The 22,109-nt window shown below is 43.8% G+C and overlaps 1 protein-coding gene across 2 annotated transcripts in view; it reads left to right on the forward strand.

Moving 5' to 3' along the window:
- RTN1 (reticulon 1) overlaps window positions 1-22,109 on the forward strand; it is a 172,820-nt gene that overhangs the window by 84,182 nt on the left and 66,529 nt on the right. For both annotated transcript variants that reach the window (XM_019725828.2, XM_019725830.2), the window contains exons 2-3: window positions 6,702-7,475; window positions 11,653-12,402. In XM_019725828.2, coding sequence (XP_019581387.2) covers window positions 6,702-7,475; window positions 11,653-12,402 — 1,524 coding nt within the window. The remainder of the gene's footprint in view (window positions 1-6,701; window positions 7,476-11,652; window positions 12,403-22,109) is intronic.

Below are 22,109 nucleotides of genomic sequence, written 5' to 3' on the forward strand. Positions count from 1 at the left end.
TGATAGTACACATTTTTTCTCCTATCCATGTATGCATAGCACTGAAGAAATGTGACCAAGAACAATTATTTTCCTTTTTGAAAATCACAGAGCAAAATTCTATCAACAAATGATCAATAGATTGGGGTAACTCTTGCTTTTGTTCCAAAGGTAATTCTTTGCGTGGCAGAAGTAACGTAGGGCTTTCTCTGTATTGAAAACATTAAGAGTCGAATGCATCCAAATCAGGTGGGTGGCTTAGATAGTGGAGATGGTAGCATCACTCTGAATATACAAAAACTGCTGAATTGTGCACTTTGAGTGAATTTTATGGTTTGTGAATTATAAATCAATAAAGCTGTTATTTTTTTAAAGCAATGAGACTGTAGGATTTTAAGAACCTTTTCTTAAATTTCAAATAAATATTTACATCTACCCTCCCTCCCCAAAAGATTGTCCCCCAGAGAAGGCCATAGAATCACATTTCCACCTTTGGACTGCAGTCAAAAAATATCTCACACTTCCAAGCTCATTAGAACTTCTGCTCCCATTCCATCTCAGCGCCACACAGCTTTATGCTTTCCAAGGCACTGCTCAGAACCATCAAAGAAACTCAGACAGTGGTTTGTCAGCCAGGCCAGGCTTTTATCTCTAACAATTTTGTGCAAGCCCTGGCTCTTCAGAGGAGAAAGAAAAGCCCAAAACTTGCTGAATCATTTTTTACTAAACACTAATTTTGCAACCCCAACAGCTAAATCTGTTATTCAGGCAGGCAAGCTTTAAATAAGGCAGTGAGTTGGGGAAAGAAAGAGTAGTTACTCATATTCTTCAACCCCTGAACATGTTATCAGCTTTGGCTTAGAGTCTTTGCTATAGAATGCAGGCTCATTTTTTTTTTTCTTTTTCAGTCTAGTAACTAACTAATCACATAGATAAAATTTTAAAGAATGAGTGTTCCTGGGTTTCTCAGCACCCATTTTTCATGTTAAATCACAGGCCACTTAATTTCAGAAGGAGAATGTTTTCTAGGTGACATAGAGGCTCCTGGAGCTTCTCCGGCACACCCATCCATCCTAGATGGCTCTATTGTCAAATGTGTCACAGCTTCAGTGCTGTGGGCCTGCTGATTTCTTAGCACTCAGAAAAGATAAGTGGGAGTTTCAGGGAAAAAGTCTCACGGCCTAACCTCTGTGTAGGCTACAGCCATCCATCACATGGGCAGGCTAAGGGCAAATGATTCTGGGAAAAGTGAATGCAAATTCACTCTGGGTCACTGTTTCTAGCCTAATCTTGAATTTTAATGTGCAAATCTCTCCCCACTCCCACTGTCATTCTGGGTTTTTTTGTTGCTGTTATGCCCCCACCCATTTAAAATATTTCTTAAATTAATGGGATTAATTTCCCCTATGCCTGTTAATATTGGCTCTATTCAAATAATAATTGGTAATAGTAATTGATATTTTTCTTTGTATATGTTTTGCTAATGGAGCATATCTACCTCTGTGCTCAGAAAACCTTTGGTTAATCAGTCTTTCTTTCTAGCATTCTCTATCTTTCCATGTCAGAGAGGTAAGAAGGCCTTTATTGAGTTATAGAAGTGTCACCTTAAACCACAGACCCTTTATCTCTACCTTGAGGAGTCAGAATAAGCTCCATCCACAAGGGGCAAAGCTCATCAGTGGGTACTGCACACTTTCGTTTCTCTTCTTTCTATTGTCTTGGTAAATTCAACTTTTCACACTCGAGTCTGTCATCACCATGATTGTGACAGGATCTGTGTCAGGTGCATCACTAGAAAGTACTGAACAAACACCACCCGTTCATGGAGCTCCGCAGACAGCATGGCCTTGCACTCTGGAGACTTGAGCATCTGAGGCAGACCCCAGAGGGCAACATGAGTGTGGATTGGCTATATTTAATTCCTTCTGGCCCAAACGACCCTGATCGCATGTCCTTAGAGATAAAGTACCAAATCAATGAACAGATGATATGTTGCAAATGGCTAATGTCCTCCCTGCAAAACAGAGGTAAAAATAAAACCTACCGTTTTCATTTATTGAGTGTGTACTGTGTGCTATGCGCAGAGCTAAGTGCATCATCTCATTTAATCCTCACAACAGCCCAGTAAGATGGGAACTATTGGGATAGAGAGGCGAAGTTGCCCGGAGTCTCACAACTGACAGTGGGAGAGCCTGAATGCACACCTAAGCTGCAGGCCACCAGTCAGCTGTGTGCAATGTGAGGATGAGTCAGAGCTCAGAACCAGCATTTTAGGATGGAAACATGCCGTGGGGGAAGTCAAACCATCTTCGGCAAGTCATCTTTGTCGTCTTCTTCCTTAGTATTGCCAGAGAATTTCAAAAACAGAACACCCACCTTTCTGAGGTTACTGAATGTGTCTAGCTCATGATTAGTTTTCTGATCCAGGACGTCGGTGGCTACAAAAGGCTGACTGTATCAGCACATGTGATTTAATGGCAATGGTTTGAGCTTCTTTTCATCTTTCTTCCACTTAGCTTTTGGCTAGAAATAGTGACCTGTGGGTCTTTCAGTTTTTATTATAAGTACTTTCCTGAAATGTTATTTGTAAAACAAACATTTGAAAAATCCATCCGTTTTAAATGCATCCAGGTAACTGAATTGGCTGTGCCCACCTGTCCAGCCATCTCCAAAGAGGGCGTCTTGACTCCACCCATTATATATCTGCCTCCACGCAAATCAGACCTCTCGAAAGGCAAGGACACATCCAGAGAAAAAGAAGTCAGGTGTTCCAAGGAATCTTTGGTTAGATGAAGTAGTAATTTTTAGTCAAGACAAGGGGAGTGCTTTTATTTAGTGGATTTGTATTTAACAATGTAACAATATTGGTTCCTACCTGCGGTAACTGGCTCATGCTCTCTTTCTCAGTTCCCACATCTGCCAGCTCTGCAGGAAGCACTGACAAGAATTAATGGGCTTTCCTGAGCCTGAGGCTCAGTTCTGCTTCCCAGTTCCAGCAATCCCACAGGTCTCTGCTCTCGCATGATTTACTGTCTAAAAGGACTTTCTGTTTTCAAGAGTTCTAACTGACAGGCACTCTGTAATGTATGTACATTTTCAAGTTCAATAAGTTAGAACCTTGATAATCTTTCAGGGTACTTAGCTGAATTTAAGAAAATGGGACATGGCCACATTCAAAGTATTTAGAATATTTGTTGCTTTTACAAGGGTTCTGACAAGTCCCATCGAAATGTGTGATTTACACAAGTGACTTTGTTCCTCTTCCTCTAGTTGGTAGTATTTGAAGAGTGTGGCAAGGACGTCCTTTGCATTTCAGACTGAGCTCTCTGAACAAGACAGAGGCGGTAGGATAAGAATTTTAGGGTTGGGAATTCCTCCCAATTGTTGATTCTATTTCTAATCTCTCTAACAATGCAGATGTACTCTGGATTCTATTCCCTCAATTATTACCACACGTCGGGAAAGCCCCTATAGGCTACAGCATCACCTCAGGGAAAATTCCGTTGATTCTGTTTTACAGGGAAGGAAGAAGTGAAGGAAATTGTGTCTGACTATGGGGGCAGCCAATCAGTGTAAAAATCCCAGAACGTTGGAAGGGACTTCTGTGGTTATGTCATCCAGCTTTCCACCAAATGCTGGTTCCCGCCTAGACAGACGCTGAGGTTCTCTCTCTCTGATCGCCCACTGGGACCCAGATATTCTTGTTTCTGAGAGGCAGTTCCATGCTATTGTTGGATAACTCATATTCTAAACTGTTCTTTCACTTGATAGATTAAAAACATCCTCTTTGTAGCTTGAATCAATTAGTCCTCATTTGTTCTCAGTAGCTGCATAGAATAAGTCCATTGATTGATTGGTCCATTAACTCATTTATTCATTTTGTATTGGGTGTCTACTGTGTACAATATGGTGGGCAAGCCATGAGCCTCAAATGCCAGGAGCTGACAATTTACTAGGCGATAACGTGGACGTAGAGAAGTTGTATGTCATACATGCCACGTGAGCAGTATAATTAAGTGCTAATAGGAAAAAGGAAGGGAGAACAATAGAAAGGGGGCAGGTTCTGACAGGTGTGGCCAGCAAATTCATCATGGAAGAGGGGGCATTAAAAGATGCTTTGCTTTAGTGGTGTGAGGTTAAAGGGCAGAGATTTGGGTGTGGAGATGAGAAGGCTAACTTGTTGAAGTGATGGGCAGTTTATGTTAACTAGAGTCAGAGTTTGAATTGAAGAGTGGAAAGCTGGACTCAGAAAGCTAATGGAGTTAGTGTGAGATTGTGAAGAGCAGTGGGGACAGCGCTAGGAGATGGTATTCCCATCATCTCAAATGCCAGGCTGCAGGGTCAAAGGATCATCCAGTGAGGCCGGGTAGAACCCTGGGACCAGTTGCTGAGTTGTGTTTAGTGTGATAACTGCTGTCAGGAGACAGTGGGCTGGAGGGCTGTACAACATCCCAGGTGGTGAGGACCAGGAGCCCTGAGGAGGCCTCTGAAATAGAAGCTTCGAGTGAGACCTGAAGGGTAATGACACAGCCCTGGAAACTACCTACCGTGTATTCTCCAAGAGAGCATCCCTGTCCTCACTCCCAACACCTCTGACAATGTACATCCATGGACAACCCCCTCTTTGCTTTCTGGCAAACCATTACCAACTAACATGTGAAGTGGTTCCAGATAATTGTGGTACAGAATCCCAGGATCCAAATGTCTGTAATGAAATATTTCAGGATTGATTTCCCTGCCTCTAGTGACATCTTCATGTAGGTTAAACCCATAGAACGAAAGAAGCTTACAAAATTCTTTAGGATAAAGTTGTGTGTGCGCACACGGATTTAAATTTAGTGGCGTGTGTGTGTGTGTGTGTGTGTGTGTGTGGTCTATATATGGTAGGCAATAAGGCCCATCATTACTACTATTATTCCTTTTGTTATTGAGCTTTCTTTGTTCTAACTTGAAAAGAGGGGCTGCCATATGCAAAGGTTGTACAAGTAGGAGCTTTATGGAAATAAAGATTTGAACTGCTCTGTTGCTCTCAAAATGAGGCCACTTACTGAGTGAAGTGAGTAACAGCAATTTGGGGGACTCTGCCAGACTGTCTTCTTACACAATCCTGTTACTTGTGCTTAATTCTAAATTTCACTCTTTCCTTTATTTCACAAATATTTATTGAGTACCTACTATGTGCCAGGTCTTGTCCTAGGTGTTGAGCTAGGTGAAGAGGCTCTGCGCTTTTTTCATTCTTCTTGGACAAACAGTGGCTCAGGCAGCCAAGAAGAAATTTAGGAAAAGGCAAAAATTAAATCTGTGATGATACTGCTTCAAAATTACTTGAAAAAAACAAACACTTCACAAACTGACTTAAGATGCTGTAAAAGGCATGAGGGAAGGTTTCCTGACTTTTAGATTGCTTGGGTTTGAATTCTTACTCTGTCCCTTTACCTTCTGCCTGTGAGATCTTAGGTGAATTACTTAGCCCCTCTGTTCCTCTGTTTCCTCATCTGTAAAATGAAGCTAATATTAGGTCAGAACGCCTAGGATTGCTCTGATGATTAAATGAGTCAATATTAATGAAAAGCTTGGAACTATGTCTGATACATAGCAAGTGCTCAAATATTAGCTATTACTATTATATTATTGCTACTACTTTTATGAGTTGGTGCTCTCATCTGGAACATTCTTCAGGTGCGTCTTACGGGCTGTGTGTGTGTGTGTGTGTGTGTGTGTGGTGTGTGTTGTGTGTGTTGAGAGTGTGGGGCTTGATTTATAATATAGTTGTAAGAATTACGTAAAATCCAGCTGGTTAGTATATAGTTACTCCTCAATAAACATGAATTTTCTTCCTCTCTGACAGTATTTTACAGTCAAGAAAAACAAAGGATTTTCTTCTTCTGCTTGCTATTAATGAACTTTTGGCTGGTTTATGAATCGAATGAAGGCCAGGTGAAAACACTTGACAGACTCAAATTTGGAAACTTGTTTTGCCCGTGGCACCACTGGTGGAACTAAGAAATTCCCAGTTGGTCATTCTGAATATCACTGGAAGGAAAAGAATGGGCCATAGATGAGTGAATGAGGAGTGAAACAAAATGAGAAAACTGAAGGAATAGGGAAGAGCACTGTTAAGGTGTTACCAGTTTGGGATGAGGCCATCAGAAAACTTGGAGTCCCTTTCTCTAAGGACCTTTCAAAAGACAAGGGATGGTGTCCGCATAGGTGGAGCAGGAGTTCCTGGAGGAAAGGGCTGGACTAGAGGGTCTCCTGAAGCCTCTCCCAGCTCCCTGGGTCTCCACGAGCAGCCCTTCTCCCCAGTCTGCTTTCCTATTGTTGCACTTACAAACCTGAATTAGCCTACATTTCCACTTCCGCTTAAAGACTCATGAATCATACAAAGAGGGCATCTGTTGAATAATACTAAGTAAGACCAAGTCACTGTGCACTGAGCTAGTAGATGTTAAAAATCACCTTTGTCCTCCTCTGGGATCTGTCCCCAACTTCTCTGGGCGTGGCAGCTAATGGGAGCCTCTGTAGTGTGTGGCCAGGGAAACACCGGTGCTGTGGGCTCTCAGAGAGATCAGGAAAATGAACATGCCAATGGTGCGAGGGAGCTCTGAGGTCTGGAGGAGAAGGGGTCTGTGTGTCCCCAGGGCAGGGTGGGGGAGGGTTAAGCAGGGGGGAGAACTGAAGCCCGGAGCCCACTCACTGTCTGCTGCTGTTTTGATTCCTAGCTGCAGCAGATGTCTCCAGTGCCATGGATCATCCCTTTTCAACAGCATCGAAAGATGGGGAAGGAGCATGTTACACGTCTCTGATTTCCGACATCTGTTACCCACCTCAGGAGGAGTCTACATATTTCACTGGAATTCTTCAGAAGGAAAATGGCCACATCACCACGTCAGAGAGCGCTGAGGAGCTGAGCACCCCTGGACCTTCCTTACCAGACGTGCCTGGGATGGAGCCTCATGGCTTATTTAGTTCTGATTCTGGGATAGAGATGACTCCTGCAGAGTCCATCGAAGTGAACACGGTCTTAGCAGACCCCCTGGACCAGATGAAAGCAGAAGCCTACAAGTACATTGACATAACCAGGCCAGAGGAGGTGAAACATCAGGAGCAGCATCACCCCAAGTTGGAAGAGAAAGACTTGGACTTTAAGAACGAGGACACTGAGATCTCAACAAAATCCGAAAAGATCTGTGAACCAGAGAAGCCAGCTCCTGTGGAGGGAAAATTCCTCAAGGACCATATAATTGAAGAATCAACGTCTGCATCTTATATAGATGATCTCTCTGAAGAGCAGCATCGGGCACCTCTGATTACCGCCCCAGTCAAAATCACGCTGACTGATGTGGAGCCTTCTGTTGAAACGACTCCCCAAGAGAAGACCCCCGAGAAGCAAGATACCTGCCTGAAACCAAGTCCCGACACCGTCCCCACTGTCACTGTCTCAGAGCCTGAAGATGACAGCCCAGGATCAGTCACTCCTCCGTCTTCCGGAACAGGTAAGGAAACTGGTGTCCTTGCCTTGGGAAAACCTAGTACATGGAAATCTGAATATAAAGGAATGAAGATTTGCATTTAAAATACTTTACTATATAGAGTTCCCTTAAGTCTCAGTTTAACTGATTTAATTAACATACAACCTTTACAGTCTTGTGCCCATTGTACAAAGTTTGAAACTTGGGATATTCTTTAAACTCCTGTCAGATTTGCTTTGTAAACAGTTTCTTTCTTCTATTGAGGGGAGAGGTAAGGATGACACACTGGAAACAAGGACATATCACCTGCTTCTAGGGCAACTTTCCTTCCAGACCTCCCGGGGGATTCAAGGGGTGAGCACCTTGGCTGTTCTCCTGAGACCGGCTGTGTCACCTGGGGAACGGCATATACATTCCTGGTGCCAGTTCCAAGTCTGTACAATGAAAGGGGGTGGGCTTCAGGGTCTTTTGGGGGGTCATGGGCAGTGAGAGGTAACATAAACAAAGGCTACTTCTCCCCTCCCCCTTCAATTTTAGCTCTGTTATTTTTTATCTTTTTAGTTTATTGAAGATCTGCATACAGTTTTATTTTTTAAACTATAGGATTTATTTGGTTAGCATTTTTTAAAGTCTGGAATTCACTAGGCTGTGATTTTATTCACCTTGAACATTCTACTGAGTCAGAGTGTTGAATCACATTCAATAATCCTCTCAAACACAAAGGGTTGCATCTACCTGGGTGAAAGTCCAGTGTGGTAGCAGGAGCTTCCCCATCCCCACCCTGTGCATTTCCACCCCGTGTGCATCTCTGTCCCGTGTGCGTCTCCGTCCCGTGTGCATTTCCACCCTGTGTGCATCTCTGTCCTGTGTGCACCTCGGACTCATTCAACAATAAAGCTCCAAGGGTCTCAAAGATCCAGTGCACCTAATCCCGAATTTTCAAATTCATCACTCAAAAAACACTTTATACACACATTCTTTTGGTCAGGTACTGTACTAGGCAATGGTGATGCTGGATTTAAATATATATATATTTATAACAGTCCCTCCTTCCCACTGGGATAGATGACCAGGGAAATAGTCACAATGGTGTGATTTGTGTTCTGAGAGGGAAACAAAGGTGCTGAGCAGCATCAAAGTCCAACACCTCCTTTCCCAGGTGAGCTGAGACCTGAAGTGACTTTTAAAGGAGCAGGAAGAAATAAACAGAGGAAGGGGAAGGGTGGCCTTCCAGTCCGAGAAGGCCATGACGTGTGAGGGCGCAGTGAACTTAGCATAAGATGTAAATTGAGATTTGGTAGAGATGACAAATAAGGAAGCTGAGGCCCCAAGTGAATTAGATGTGACTTGTCCCAGCCTACAACATGAGATAGGGACACATCTGAGTCTCAAAGGCTCCTTGTACTCTTTTTGGCAATGCATCATACAACCCTTCTATTATTCCATGAGATAAAGATATTGGCCCTCTGAAGATGTAAGTGACACTATCACCTGTGTCTTCTAGAGCTCCAGGCTTGCCTGGTGCTCGGTCCTGAAGAACTTCAGCTAGTGTTTAGGAAGAGTGAAATGTACTGGCATATAGAGGTCCACCTCCATGGCACATGCCTCATGGAAAAATCAGTTTACAAAGCTGATGATAAAGACTTGGTGTAGAGTTCATTAATTATTAGGAAATTTCCATTTTTTTCGTGCTATGACCCACCGGGGTTCTGGAGCCACTTCAAGTGAAGAGAAAGACCGATCTGGCTCGCATGATCTTGGAGTGTTATGATTTTGAGTTGTCTGCCTGACGGTTGCTCCAAGTAAACATTCTAAGCAAGGTTTACTCAAGAAAGAGAAAGTCCCCTGTCCCATTACATAGCTCTCTCCCATGGTCAGCTCCTCTCTCCACTTGCCCCATATCATAACATCTGAGTCCTACTGAATAAAATATGAGAATAAAATGAACAGGAGAGATAGCAATTTTATTCTTACCTGGGCCCCATCCAGGCTTATTTCTACTAAGTTAGAATTTCTGAGGGTGGTTTTGAGTCTTACACCTGAAGAACATTGTTCTAAAGATTTGAACCAGTCCTCACGTGAGCTCTATTTATCAAGTACTTTCTGTGTACCAGGCACTGCCCTAGGTGCTAGGGATATGAAAGGGAACAAAAATGCCTTGTCTCCCTTTGCCCTCATGGTGCTTTCAGTCTGAGGTCAGGAAGACTGGGGAGGGTAAAGAGACAGACATTAACCAAATCATCACACAAACAATACAAACCACCCAGGGGCTCCCAGTTGTGCAGGATGAGTGGGTACCAGCCAGTCTCCTGAAGGATGTCACCAGACCAGCTTGCACACAGAGTGGGCGGCCCTGCAGGGCCACCTGTAGCCCTCTGAGCCCAAGGTCCTGTCTGCCTGGCTACCTGTGATGCAGCCTCCTAGGAATGTTGAACAAGCAGGAGTTTGGTCAGTCCTAGCAGTTTAGATAGACAGAGGCTTCTGGCATGAGAAACTGGAAGAATGTGAGCCACAAAAAGGGAAGATATCCAGAATAAGAATTTTCTTCCCCTGTCCCTTCAAAACAGCTCACTGTTCTGACTTCCATGCTTCTGGGTATGGAATTCCTATTCATTTTACTCACCCAGGCTCACCATTTCTGAGTGACTTCCAACACCCCGTTTTTTTCTCACTCACCATATGAATCAGACCCCAAGTCTGTGCTTTTTCTCTTTTCAGTGTCTCTTGAATTGTCCTCCTTTTTCTATCCTTATGGCCACCATAACTCATTAGGTTGTCATAACTCCTCCCCTCTACAATTGCAGTGTCCTATTAATGGGTCAGAACTCAGAAGTGATCTGGGAGTCATCAGTGAATTTAGTTAGGCAAGCAGAGCAGAATGTAGATTAAAAGGGTGCATTCATTCAGATTCAGGTAAATCCCCAAATGTCAGTGTTCAACATAATTAAAGTTACTTCTCACTCATATTCCAGTCTAACACAGTCGGCCAGTTATTCCGTAAGTGCTAATTCAGGGGAAAAGCCTCCTTCCCTCTCTCTTTCTTCTTAACACAGCTTTATTGAGATATAATCCACGTATCATACAATCCACCCATTTAAAGTGTAATTTTAATAGCTTTTAGTGTATTCCCAGAATTGTGTCTCTATCACCACAATAAATTTTAGAACACTTTCATTACCTACCCCCAAAGAAATCCCATACCCCTTAGCCACCCTTCCCAAATAGTTCTTGCTCACAAAAGGACTAGAGACCACTGTCTAGGATATTCGGAAGTAAGGCCCTACTGTGTGGCAAGGAAAAACCAAGCTCCTGAAAACTGTTGTCAAGGTGATCCCAGGTCGTGTCATCTAAGGGACAGAAATAATAGCAAAGATGACCAGTGAGGTTTTCGGACCATCTGGATAAACATCAGGCAGAAGGCAGGCATTCACCTGGGGGGCTCAGGGTGACTCTTGGGTTTTGTTCTTCTCAAGAGGAGATGAAGAGAGAGAAAAGCATAGCAGTGGGCCCCACCATTAGAAATGCTGTGGAATTGTGCACTGTGGTTGTCTGTGCTTCTGGCTTGGTGGGATGGGCAAATACTCTCTCTTACATGGCTCCCCCTAGTTACACTTTTCGCCAAAAGAAGAGTAAAATTACTGTTTCTTATGGGAAATGTAAAGCTCAGAAATCAAGTTGTGTACAAGGATCCAGATTAGCTTTCTTTGTCTTATTAAAGGAGGGAACAGAAACAGCAATGGACAAGAAATAAGGGTGACTTGTTGATATTGGTGGGTCAAATTAGAGAGTTATATCCATCAGATTGTTCTGTGAAATTGCAAAACTTTCCTGGGGGAATAAATTAGGAATTAAAATACTGAGTTCTAGAATCTTTGCCACATTGAAACAGAAAAAACAACCGGGGTGCTGCTGTTGCTAAGAAATGGCTGGGTCATTTTTTAAATAGCGAGATTAAGATAGATAGGCATGTAAAACACTGATTAATTGGGCCATAACAGTAATTAGCCTTTTCATTCAGGTGGCCTGTCTTTCCAGCATAGGCCTGGAAACAGACTATTTTTGTGCTAATGAGATATGTGTTTCTCAAGCAACAGAAAAACATCTCCCTTAATGAAACTTTGTTTTATTTATTCTCTCTGTCCACCTGTCTGTCTGTCTGTGTGTGTGTGCCTCTCTGGCTCTTCTCTTTGTGGGATGACAGAACCATCTGCTGCAGAATCCCAGGGGAAATGCAGCATCTCCGAGGATGAGCTGATCACTGCCATTAAAGAAGCAAAGGGGTTATCATATGAAACAGTGGAGAGCCCACGGCCAGCGGGCCAGGTGGCTGACAGGCCTGAGGCCAAAGCCAGGTCTGGGCTGCCCACAATACCCAGCCCCCTGGACCATGAGGCCAGCAGCGCGGAGTCGGGGGATTCGGAGATCGAGCTAGTGTCCGAGGACCCACTGGCCGCTGAGGATGCACTGACCTCTGGCTATGTGACCTTCGGCCATGTGGGTGGCCCACCGCCTTCACCAGCCTCGCCATCCATCCAGTACAGCATCCTGAGAGAGGAGCGTGAGGCAGAGCTGGACAGTGAGCTTATCATTGAGTCATGCGACGCGTCCTCGGCTTCAGAGGAGAGCCCCAAACGGGAGCAGAACTCGCCTCCAATAAAGCCGGGCGCCCTGGACGCCATCCGGGAGGAGCCGGGTGCCCGGGCCGAAGAGCGCGCACCCAGCCGGCAGGGCTTGGCCGAGCCAGATCCCTTCCTCAATTTCCCCTCCGCTGTCCCCCAAACTGGTCCCGAGCTGCCCTCTGGAGACGGAGCCCCAGCACCCGAGGAGCCCACGGCGCCCCGGAAACCTGCGGAAGCAACGAGTTCCAGCGAAACCTCTAGATCCACACAGGATCCGGCACCGCAAGGTCCTGGCATCACGCCCTCTCTGCTGTTTCTCAATAAGCAAAAAGGTAAAGTGCCAGCTTTCCTGCTTGAAGCAGCTTGTCTGCCTAGTGTTCTTTCCCAGGGTGCTCTGAGGCGTTCACCACAGGGGTAGTTCAGGCCCAGCCTTGTAGTCATGTCCTAGCTGATATCAGAGAACAAATCCAGAGGCATGGGAGGAGAGGAGAGAATTCAGATTCGCAGCTGGGACTTCGGTGGCAGAACCATGCATTTCGAGCAGCAGCGCTGGGCTGGCTGAACCCAAGCATCTCCAATAATGAGCAGGGTTATGTACCCTCTAAGATCTCCGGAATGGGGCAAATGTGCCCTTCCTTTCATTCCAGGGCTGGGTTTGCACTCTAGGGAAGAGATGGGTTTTTTTGTTATACTCCAGGCCCATTTCCAGTCTCCCGCCCCGCTCAATGGTGGGGAGTGGCTACTGTCCATCTAGATGCTGGGACCTACCATTAGCTATTTGGCCAGCCAAACTTGTTTCTTAGATGGGCCAAGTGCATCTCTGCCACCATCGCTTCTCTTACCCAAGGAACAAGGGATTTGGATCTTAATAAGATTTTTGTGTCCCAGCTAGAAAGGAAAGACAGGGACCAAAGCTCTTGTCCCTAGGCAAGACCGAAGGTGACTAATTAATTTTTAATGTTGCTTATAACATAGAGTTATTTTAATTTGGCCATTATATTTTTCTTATGAAAAATCTGGAAGTCTTCAAATCCAAGAAAAATGGAAGTCATTATTTTATCTTCCAGACATTGTATGTGTAGAGGGCATTCTTCTTCCAGAATCATCCACCACATCTGATTGTCTTGTGGAATTCAGGAGAGGAATCAGAGTCAGGTGAATAAATTAGAACCTGTGCAGCTTGGTTAAATGGGCTACTTTGAGTGAAGGTAGAAAACCTTTCTCCCCAGCTCCTAGATGGAGAACACCCAGGTAGAACTTTAAAACAAACCGTAAAGCACACCTTTTTTCAAAGTCCCCTCCCACTCATCTCGTCTGCTTTTTATTCCTTTAGAAGTATTTTGCTTTTTGGGGATAAATGATTTTGAGGATACACCCTCCTTCCTGTGTATGCGCTAACTTCAGTGATGTGAGTAGCAATTAAAGTGCTTCATATAAAAATAGAGGGAAAAATCTATCTCATTGTAGATTGGAAGCGAGCTTCTAAATTCTTTAAAATTAACACATTGGAATGGGGGAATCTAGAGGAATGAAATAAAAAGATAACCCTGCCGTGTGGTTGCTGGTGGCTAAGACACACGGCATCATGGCGGGGCCCAGTAGAATTGACTCCTGATTTCCCAGATACCTCTTCCCTGTGAGTTTAACATGTATTTAGTGTGTGCAATAGGGAGGATATTTGATGACAAATTTAACAAAGGGAATGTATATTTGTTAGGTGACTATTAAAACTAGTTTGGATGCTTTTGCCACCACTCTGTGATGGGAAAGAAGTCTTGTAGGGAGCCTCAGAAATAGCATTAGCGGGAACAGCCTGTGGTCCCCTGCCGTCCTGAGGCAGTCAAGCTGGAGTTCATATCACTGTCCTCTAACAGGCACGTTTCCTCTTTACCCCCTACCTCGTGTCCCTGACATAATCACCACGGGCACAGTGCTGTTCAAATATAGTTGTTCTCAAAAGTAAATAAATCTAAAGGCTAATAAGGAGCAAATGGAATTGTGTGGGCCCATTTCCCTCCCTAGTAAATCTGAGAGCCAAGTACTGACTGCTGGGACTGACTGACTGACCAGACACCCGATGAAGAGTGAAGGCAATGGAAACCTGCAGCCGTGAACGTGAAGGCTTCAGAGCTTCTTTCATGGCCAATTCTGGTGTCATTCTAATCTCGGTGCAAGTTGCCCCCTATGGCTCAGACCCTATGCTGCCAAGTTTAGACATTAGAGAGGAGAGAGTGGCAGTCTTTTCAAACGATTAAGGCAAGCCAAGGTGAATAACCTCTGCTCTCTCTGCACTAAGGGATCCTTTGAAATCCAGTCTTCCCCTGAAACTTCCTGCTCAGCTGCAGTGCCTATGAAGAGCGTCTAAAAGGCCATTCTGGGGCAGCCAAGCACTGGGGGTCCTGGGTGGATGACTCAGGGCCGCCAGCACGTTATTTGAGTTCTGAGGTTCCTCCTGGTCTCACCTGCTCCATCTCAGCAGGCGAGAGGATCCAGCTACCAGGCCTCCTCCAGGCGGTTCTTAACCACTTGTCAGTGGACGGTAGGATTTTGCTTACTTGAAGCCGACTCCTTTCGGCAGTGAGGTCAGGTCAGCTTCGGAGGTTTCCTTCTCTTGCCCAATGAAGCCGCTGGCAGTATAAATGCATTCAAGTTCAGGTATTCACAAGCATGCTCAGGCTTTACTGGTGCACATGCCCTAACAGGTCTATTCTGGGAGCTTTCTCGCCGCTCAGATACCTCTGCTGCTGTTGTACTGGAGACAAAATGCCATCCGTCATATTCCAGTTTCCCTCCTCTGTGCACCCCTGAGTTCCTGCTACCCTGTAATTCTGCTCCCCCACACCTTCCAAATGGCCTATTATGAACATCAGAGTCTGACAGCAGAGATAAGTTTTCATTGTTGAAAGGTTAACCTAACTGTTAGGAACATCTGAGTGAAAAGCCAACAAAAAATTCTCAACAAAACACTACTACCCAATGTATTAACATCAGGGTGGTGTGTGGTATTTACCAAACCTGTTTGATTCCGGAATCTTTTTTATTAGAGCGTGCCTCAGGGTTCGTCTTTCGGGGAACACTTTTTGGGAGATACTGGTCTCTTCACAGTCACTTCCATTTCCTCCATTCTGATTACCTTTCAACTCAGAAGTACGGTGGTTGGCACAGCCATGTAGGTTATCATGTAAGAGCCTGTTAGAAATCTCAGACTCCACCCAGATCTACTGGATCAAGGTCTGTATCTTAACGAGATCCCCAATGATTCCTATATGGGTGTTAAAGCTAGAGAAGCAGTGTTTTAGACTATGGCAGCCAGCTTTCACATTTCTGCTTCAAACCATTCTAATGAAGGTCACCTTCTTGCCCCCAAAAGGCCTCATTTGAGTCTGACCTTTCTTGTCCTTTCTGGTAATTTAATGTCATACTGCTGACTAGTCCTTAAAACATTAGTGAGAAGGTAATGTATGTTCATAATAATAACTCAAACTGTACAAAATGGTGCAAAATAAAAAGTTAACTCTCCCCTCCTCCACCCTCCTGTTCCTAATTCTCAGAGATAACCCCAGGCTTTTGTTTTGGTTTTTTGTTGTTGTTCTTGTTCCTTTCAGACATTTTCTTTACATATTTTTGGGCAGAGACATTTTTTATTGCTCAAGTGATATCATATTGAACAGACTGTTTTGTAACTTATTTCATTTAACAGTAAAATGGGAGACAATATTCACTCACCTGGACATGGTTCTCTCCTTCTCAGAACATTTTCCTCCTTTCTTTCCCTGATGCTTCTCCTTTCTAGTTCTTCCCTTACTCTCTGACCTCTTTTCCAGTCTCTGTTGCTGCCTTCCTTCCAGTTACTGTCTTGCCCCTGCGTTTTGTCCCAGTCGTTTTTCATGCCTTGTTTCCTTGCTCTCACCCACGTAGGTTTGCACCATGCAGCTCACTGGTTTTGGAGAAGTCTTCTCTTCTGAGCTCCAAGCCCATTTCCCCAATGTTGATTTGACATCCTGTATCCCACCCCCAAGCTCAATACGTTGATGTTATTTGTCAGATCTTCTCATTTTCTTCCTCTATTCCCTTTCCTTTCTATCCTGAAAAAAATATCATTCAGGCTTCACTTTGGTGTGAATATTTAAATCAGATCTGGTACTCAGTGAAGGCTCATCAGCCTGAGATATAGTTAAAAGTACTCCTATTACAAACACTTCAGTGGCAGTCTTGCAGTAGTGTCTGGTTATAAAATTATCCAGATGATCCAGAATGCTCTTCATATTTGAAAACTTATTATCAAAATAAAGGTACAATATGTAAAAATTCTCTTTGTGGAGCTCTCAAGAGTGCATCCAGTGAGCCCAGTTGGAGAAATATTGGTGTAAGCCAATGTTTTCCAAAGTGTGGCCTGGACCTCAGGTTCCTCAGAATCTCTAGAAGTGCTGGTTAAAAATGCAGATTCCACTGTACCCCTACCACAGGACAACAGAATCAAAATGGACCCAGGCATAAACCTACACTTTTAATAAGCACGCTGAAGAGAATTTTGGTTGTAAGCAGATGAGCTAAGCAGCCCAGACCTGTAGTAAGCCTTGGTGAGCTTGCCCTAGGTATATGGTGGTCGTTAATGAGAGAGAATGAGGGAGCACTTGGCCGTTTCCATCCTTTCTGGGGCCCCGGGAGGCAGGCCTCTGCACCTTCTCTCTGTTGAGCTGCAGCAGCCTGATCTTGCAGGGCTCAGCCCCTCGTGGAAGGGAAAGCTTAAAGGTATTGACTATATTCCTTATGCTTTGCTTCACATTCCTATGACTATTTTGTAAGTATCAGTTTGTACTTCATAATCCCTTCACCTTTTTCACTCTGCCCCCTAACTCCCTCCCATCTATCACCCCAACAAATCTAGTACCAATATGACGCCATTATTACAATATTTTAACTGTATCTTTATGTTATACCCTACATCCCCATGATTGCTGTGTAACAACCAATTTGTACTTTTTAATTCCTTCCCCTTTTTCATTCACCACCAACACCCTTCCCATCTGGCAACAACCAATGTTCTCTGTATCTATGAGTTTGTTTCTGTTTTTTTTATTTTGTTCTTTAGATTCCACATATAAGCAAAATCTCATTGCTTCTGTCTTTCTCTGATACTCTACTCAGCACAACACCCTCCAGGTCCATCCATGCTGCAGCAGCTGGCAAGAACCCCTTCCCTTCCATGGCTGAGCAATATTCCACAGTATATAAGTACCACATCCTCTTGATCCATTCTTCCATCGACAGACACACAAGCACATCGACTGCCTCCACATCTTGGCCATTGTAAACATGCTGCAATGAACGTATGGATGCACACGTCCCCTTGAAGTAGCATTTGGGTTTCTTCAGATAAATACCCTGAAGTGGGATTATTGTGTCCATCTTTGTCTCTTGTTATAGCCTTTGTTTTAAAGTCTATTTTGTCTGGCATAAGTATTGCTACCCCAGCTTTTTTTTTTTCATGTTCATGAAATATCTTTTTCATTCCTTTATTTTCCATCTGTATGTGTCTTTCAATCTGAAGTGAGTCTCTTGTACACTGCATATGTGAGGTCTTGTTTTCTTATCCATTCACCCTCCTATGTCTTTGGAGTGGAGCACTTAATCCATTTACATTGAAAATAATTGTTGATGGATATGTAGCTATTGCCATTTTATTATTCATGATTTTGATCTTTTTTTTTTTTTTTCCATCTTAATAAAGTCTCTCTAACATTGCTCGTAATCCTGGTTTGGTGGTGATGAACTCCTTTAACTTTTTCTTGTCTGGGAAGCTCTTTATCTGTTCTTCGACTCTAAATGATAGCTTTGCTGGGTAGAGTAATCTTGGTTGTAGGTCCTTGCTTTTCACCATGTTGAATATTTTGTGCCAATCCGTTCTGGCCTGCAATGTTTCTGTTGAGTCTTATGGGAGCTCCCTTTGTGGTAACTAACAGCTTTTCTCTTGCTGCTTTTAAGATTCTCTCTTTATCTTTAACCGTTGTCATTTTAATTATAATATGTCTTGGTGTGAGCCTGTTTGGGTTCATCTTGTTTGGGATTCTCTGTGCCTCCTGGACTTGTATATCAATTTTCTTCACCAGGTTAGGAAAGTTTTCAGTCATTATTTCTTCAAATAGGTTCTCAATCCCTTGCTTTCTCTCTTCTCCTTCTGGTATCCCTATGATACAAATGTTGTTACATTTGATGTCCTAAAGGTCTCTTCAACTATCCTTATTTTTGGATTCCTTTTTCTTTTTGCTGTTCCAATTGGGTATTTTCTGCTACCATCTTCCAAATTGGTGATTTGATCCTCTGCTTCATCTAATCTGCTGGTGATTCCTTATAGTGCATTCTGCATTTCAGTTATAGTACTTTTCACCTCTGACTCGTTCTTTTTTATGGTTTCTGTGTGTTTTTATAGGCTTGCTATCTCTTTGTTGAAGTTCTCACTAAGTTCCTTGAGCATCCTTATAACCATTGTTTTGAACTCTGTCTCTGGTAGCTTGCTTGCCTCCATTTTGTTTAGTTCTTTTTCTGGAGTTTTCTTCTTTTCTTTCATTTGGAATGTGTTTCTTTGTTTCCTCATTTTGGCTGCCTTTCTGTTTGTTTCTATATATTTGGTAGATCTATTATGCCCCCCAGTCTTGGCCCGGGGGCCTTAGGTAGTAGGTGCCCTCTGGGCCTAGTGGCACAGTCTCCCTGGTCACCTGCTCTCAGTGCTCCATGAGTGTCCCTTGTGTGGGTTATGTGTGCCCTCCTGTTATAGTGAGCCTTGGTTGCTATTGACATGTCAGTGGGTGAGAGTGACTCTCAGACTGATTGGCTGTGAGGTTTGGCCACGTCCACAGCTTATGGCCTTCTGTGGGGTGGGGGGGCTTATCCCACTGAGTGGGATTCCCCTCAGTGGGCTCTGGTGCTTGTTGAGACTGCTGTTTGTGTGTGCCACTTATGGGGGCTAATTGGGCAGTGCTGTGCTGTGATCTGAAGCCAACCTCCAAGTATGTTGGTTTTGGGACATCTTGGGAGAGGCTCTGGTGCAGGCCCAGGTCACCACTGCCTGTGACTGACCGGGGGTTGCCTGGTAGGACCTACAAAGTGATCCGCAGTTGTTTGCTGCCTGTGCTAAACCTGGAGGCATGTAGGAGAGGCCATGCTGTGAACTAAGGATATCTGACAGCAGTACTGGGCCTGGGGTAGCGCTGCAAAAAGCCAGGACACCTCAAGGCCTGCTGCCACCTGCTGGCTCCCTTAAGGTTCAGCCACTGATAAAGATTCTGCTGTATGCAATTTATATGCGCTAGGTCTCAGGGAGTCACTAGGGACTAGTTATGGTCACCAGGTTAACGTAAATTCTGGTTTGTGTCAGTGCTGAGCCTGGATCAACTCAGCAAAAGTCTCAGAGCACACTGAGGCCAGTCACCACCTGCCTGGGGCATGTTGGACTCCTATAGTTTTCCAAGAAACAGAGCAATGTGTGCAGGGCTAGCTGCTTGTGAAAAAGTACCTCCAGTGTTAGAGGAGTTGGTTGGGGCGAGTTCTCAGTGGAGCTCACCAGACCAATCAGATTCAGATTTGGCCCTTTGGGGGAATGGCTCAACACAAGAAAGATGGCGCCTGCCTACCGGTTGCACGGAAGCATGACCCCACACATGGAAAATGCAGCTGTCCTCCAGTACTCACCTTGAGGCCAAACACCTCAGTCTGTCCCCCACCTCTTTCTCCGTATGCCTCCAACAGCTCCCGAGTCACCATTCCTCCACTGGAGCCCAGGGTGAGTTCCTGTGAGAGAGTGAGTCTGTGCATGGGTCGTTTAAGAGAATGTCTGTTTTCCCTCAGCCTTCTGTCCCACCTGAATGGTCAGAATAGCCACTGTTTTTCACAGCCAGATATTATGGGGGCTCATCTTCCTGGCACTAGTACTCTGGGCTGAGGAGCCTGGCCTGGTGTTGGGGTCCCTTATTCCTTTGGGGGGAACCTTCGCGGCCAAGATATCTCTCCTGATTCTCAACCGCCACAAGGAGGTTTCGGGCAGTTATGTATCCCCCCCCCCCCCACACACACACACCAGTCTTGACGTGGTTTCTACTTTATACTTTTACTTATAGGACTTCTATTTGGCTAAACTTCAGATGGTTCTCCAGGTTGATTGTTCTATAATTGAGTTGTAATTTTTAATTTTTCATGGGAGGACACAGGCACAGTGTTCTACTCTGCCATCTTGGATCTCTCTCCTGGCAGGTGACATATTGATCCAGGACTTTTCTCTCTCTTTGTGGAAATCAGGGGCAGTTGGTATGAAGGGTGGATTAGGGGCTCAGTGGAACTGTTTGGTTTTTCTAAACAGTGTTTCTCAAAGTGTGCTTGGTACACCAGTTACATCAGAAACCACTTGTTAAAATACAGATTCCAAGTCTCATCCCAGGGTTTCTTAGGGAAGGGCTCAGGAATCTGGTTCATTAAGTAGTTCCTCAGTCAATCCTAACTAAGCACACTGGAATTTGAGAATTATTATTCTAAGAACTGTGTTAAGGCTGATCTTTCAAAACCCTCAGAAAAATCTTTGATAGGTTCCTTGTCTAGTATCCCAACTTTTTTCAGGGCCTGTGCCAGAATTTTGAAAGTTGGGTTCTGTTTGGGCTTAGATGTTAGTTAAAATGGTTCATGTGTGGGATTTAGAATGAAATTTATACTGTTAATTCTGAGACTTCTGCCTCTTCCTGGGAGAAGAAGAGAGGTGATAATGTGAGCATACCTTGGCCTCACCAGTTCACTCTGGAGGATGCTACTAAGATCTTCCTACCTCACAAAGATCCAGAATAAGACCCCAAAGGGACATGGTGGGAACCCAGATAACTAACCTCTCATGTTTCCAGTAGTTTGGAGCCTCGTGGGTCAGAAGGGTCCTCCATGTGGCCTTTGTTCATAGCTTGGAAAATTCATAGTTGAGGAAGAAGGCCTGAGGGTGGGATTGAGCTGTATGCTTTCAGTCATGACTGGGGAGTAGCAAGCTTGATCTTATTACACAGGATCAAAATTTTCACTACCACTAATAAATTATTCAGTACAAAGCTGTGTCTTCTGGTAAATATAGCATTCTGGCTTAACTCGTCTCTTCTGGCAACTACCTTATTTTCTTACAACTCTTGGCTGAGCACTGAAATCTGGGGGGATTTATCCATGCACAAAGCACTTGTGAAAACAGAATATGTATTCCAAAACTAATTATTTTACTTCCAAACTCATTACTGTTTACCTCCTCCTAATGTTTCTAGGAGATTTGTTTGATTTCGCATCTAACTCCGGAAAGGAAATCAAGTAAAGCAGGAGTTTTTTTATTATCTCCACTCACTGTTAATGTCTGTTGCCATCCAGTGGTTGTGATGAAAATATCCAACCTCTCTTCTTTTTAACATCATCTCAAACCACCACAATTTAAAATTTACAGATCTCCTAGGTTATGATGTAAGGGAATTTGTCTTTGAAGGATTATACAATGTCCACATGACCTGATCACTTATGTGATGATCAGTCGTTTGAATCATGTTTTCCTGAGAATAAACACAAGGACAGAGCTTCAAAAAATCCCTAAATAAGTAACTTAGTTTTCACTTAGGATTACTTAGAATTAATTTTAAACTAGATTCTTCACTTTAAGCCTATACCAAAGCATAAGATGTAATGCTATGTAGAATTTATGAACCATAGTTTTGTACTAATTGGAGTTTTTGGATCAACACCTTCATTTTAATTTGAAGTCAAGGATTGAGGTAGTCAGTTGTTCTAGGTGATAGGAGGCAGAAGAACCAGTATTTGAGATAAGATCTTCTGACTCTCATCCAGTGTCCTTCTCTAACGCAATGAATTTCCAGGTAGTTGATTTATTTAAGATTTAATACCTTAAATATACATTATTTAACATCCTAAATATATAAATAGTTTTATAATTGTGCATAATATATACAACTAGTTCAAGTGTTAATTTGTTCAGTCAGCTAGAAATTCAGTCCAATCACCTGGAAAGAATGTAGTT

The sequence above is a fragment of the Rhinolophus sinicus genome, linkage group LG03, assembly GCF_036562045.2.
Source record: "Rhinolophus sinicus isolate RSC01 linkage group LG03, ASM3656204v1, whole genome shotgun sequence".
NCBI lineage: Eukaryota > Metazoa > Chordata > Mammalia > Chiroptera > Rhinolophidae > Rhinolophus > Rhinolophus sinicus.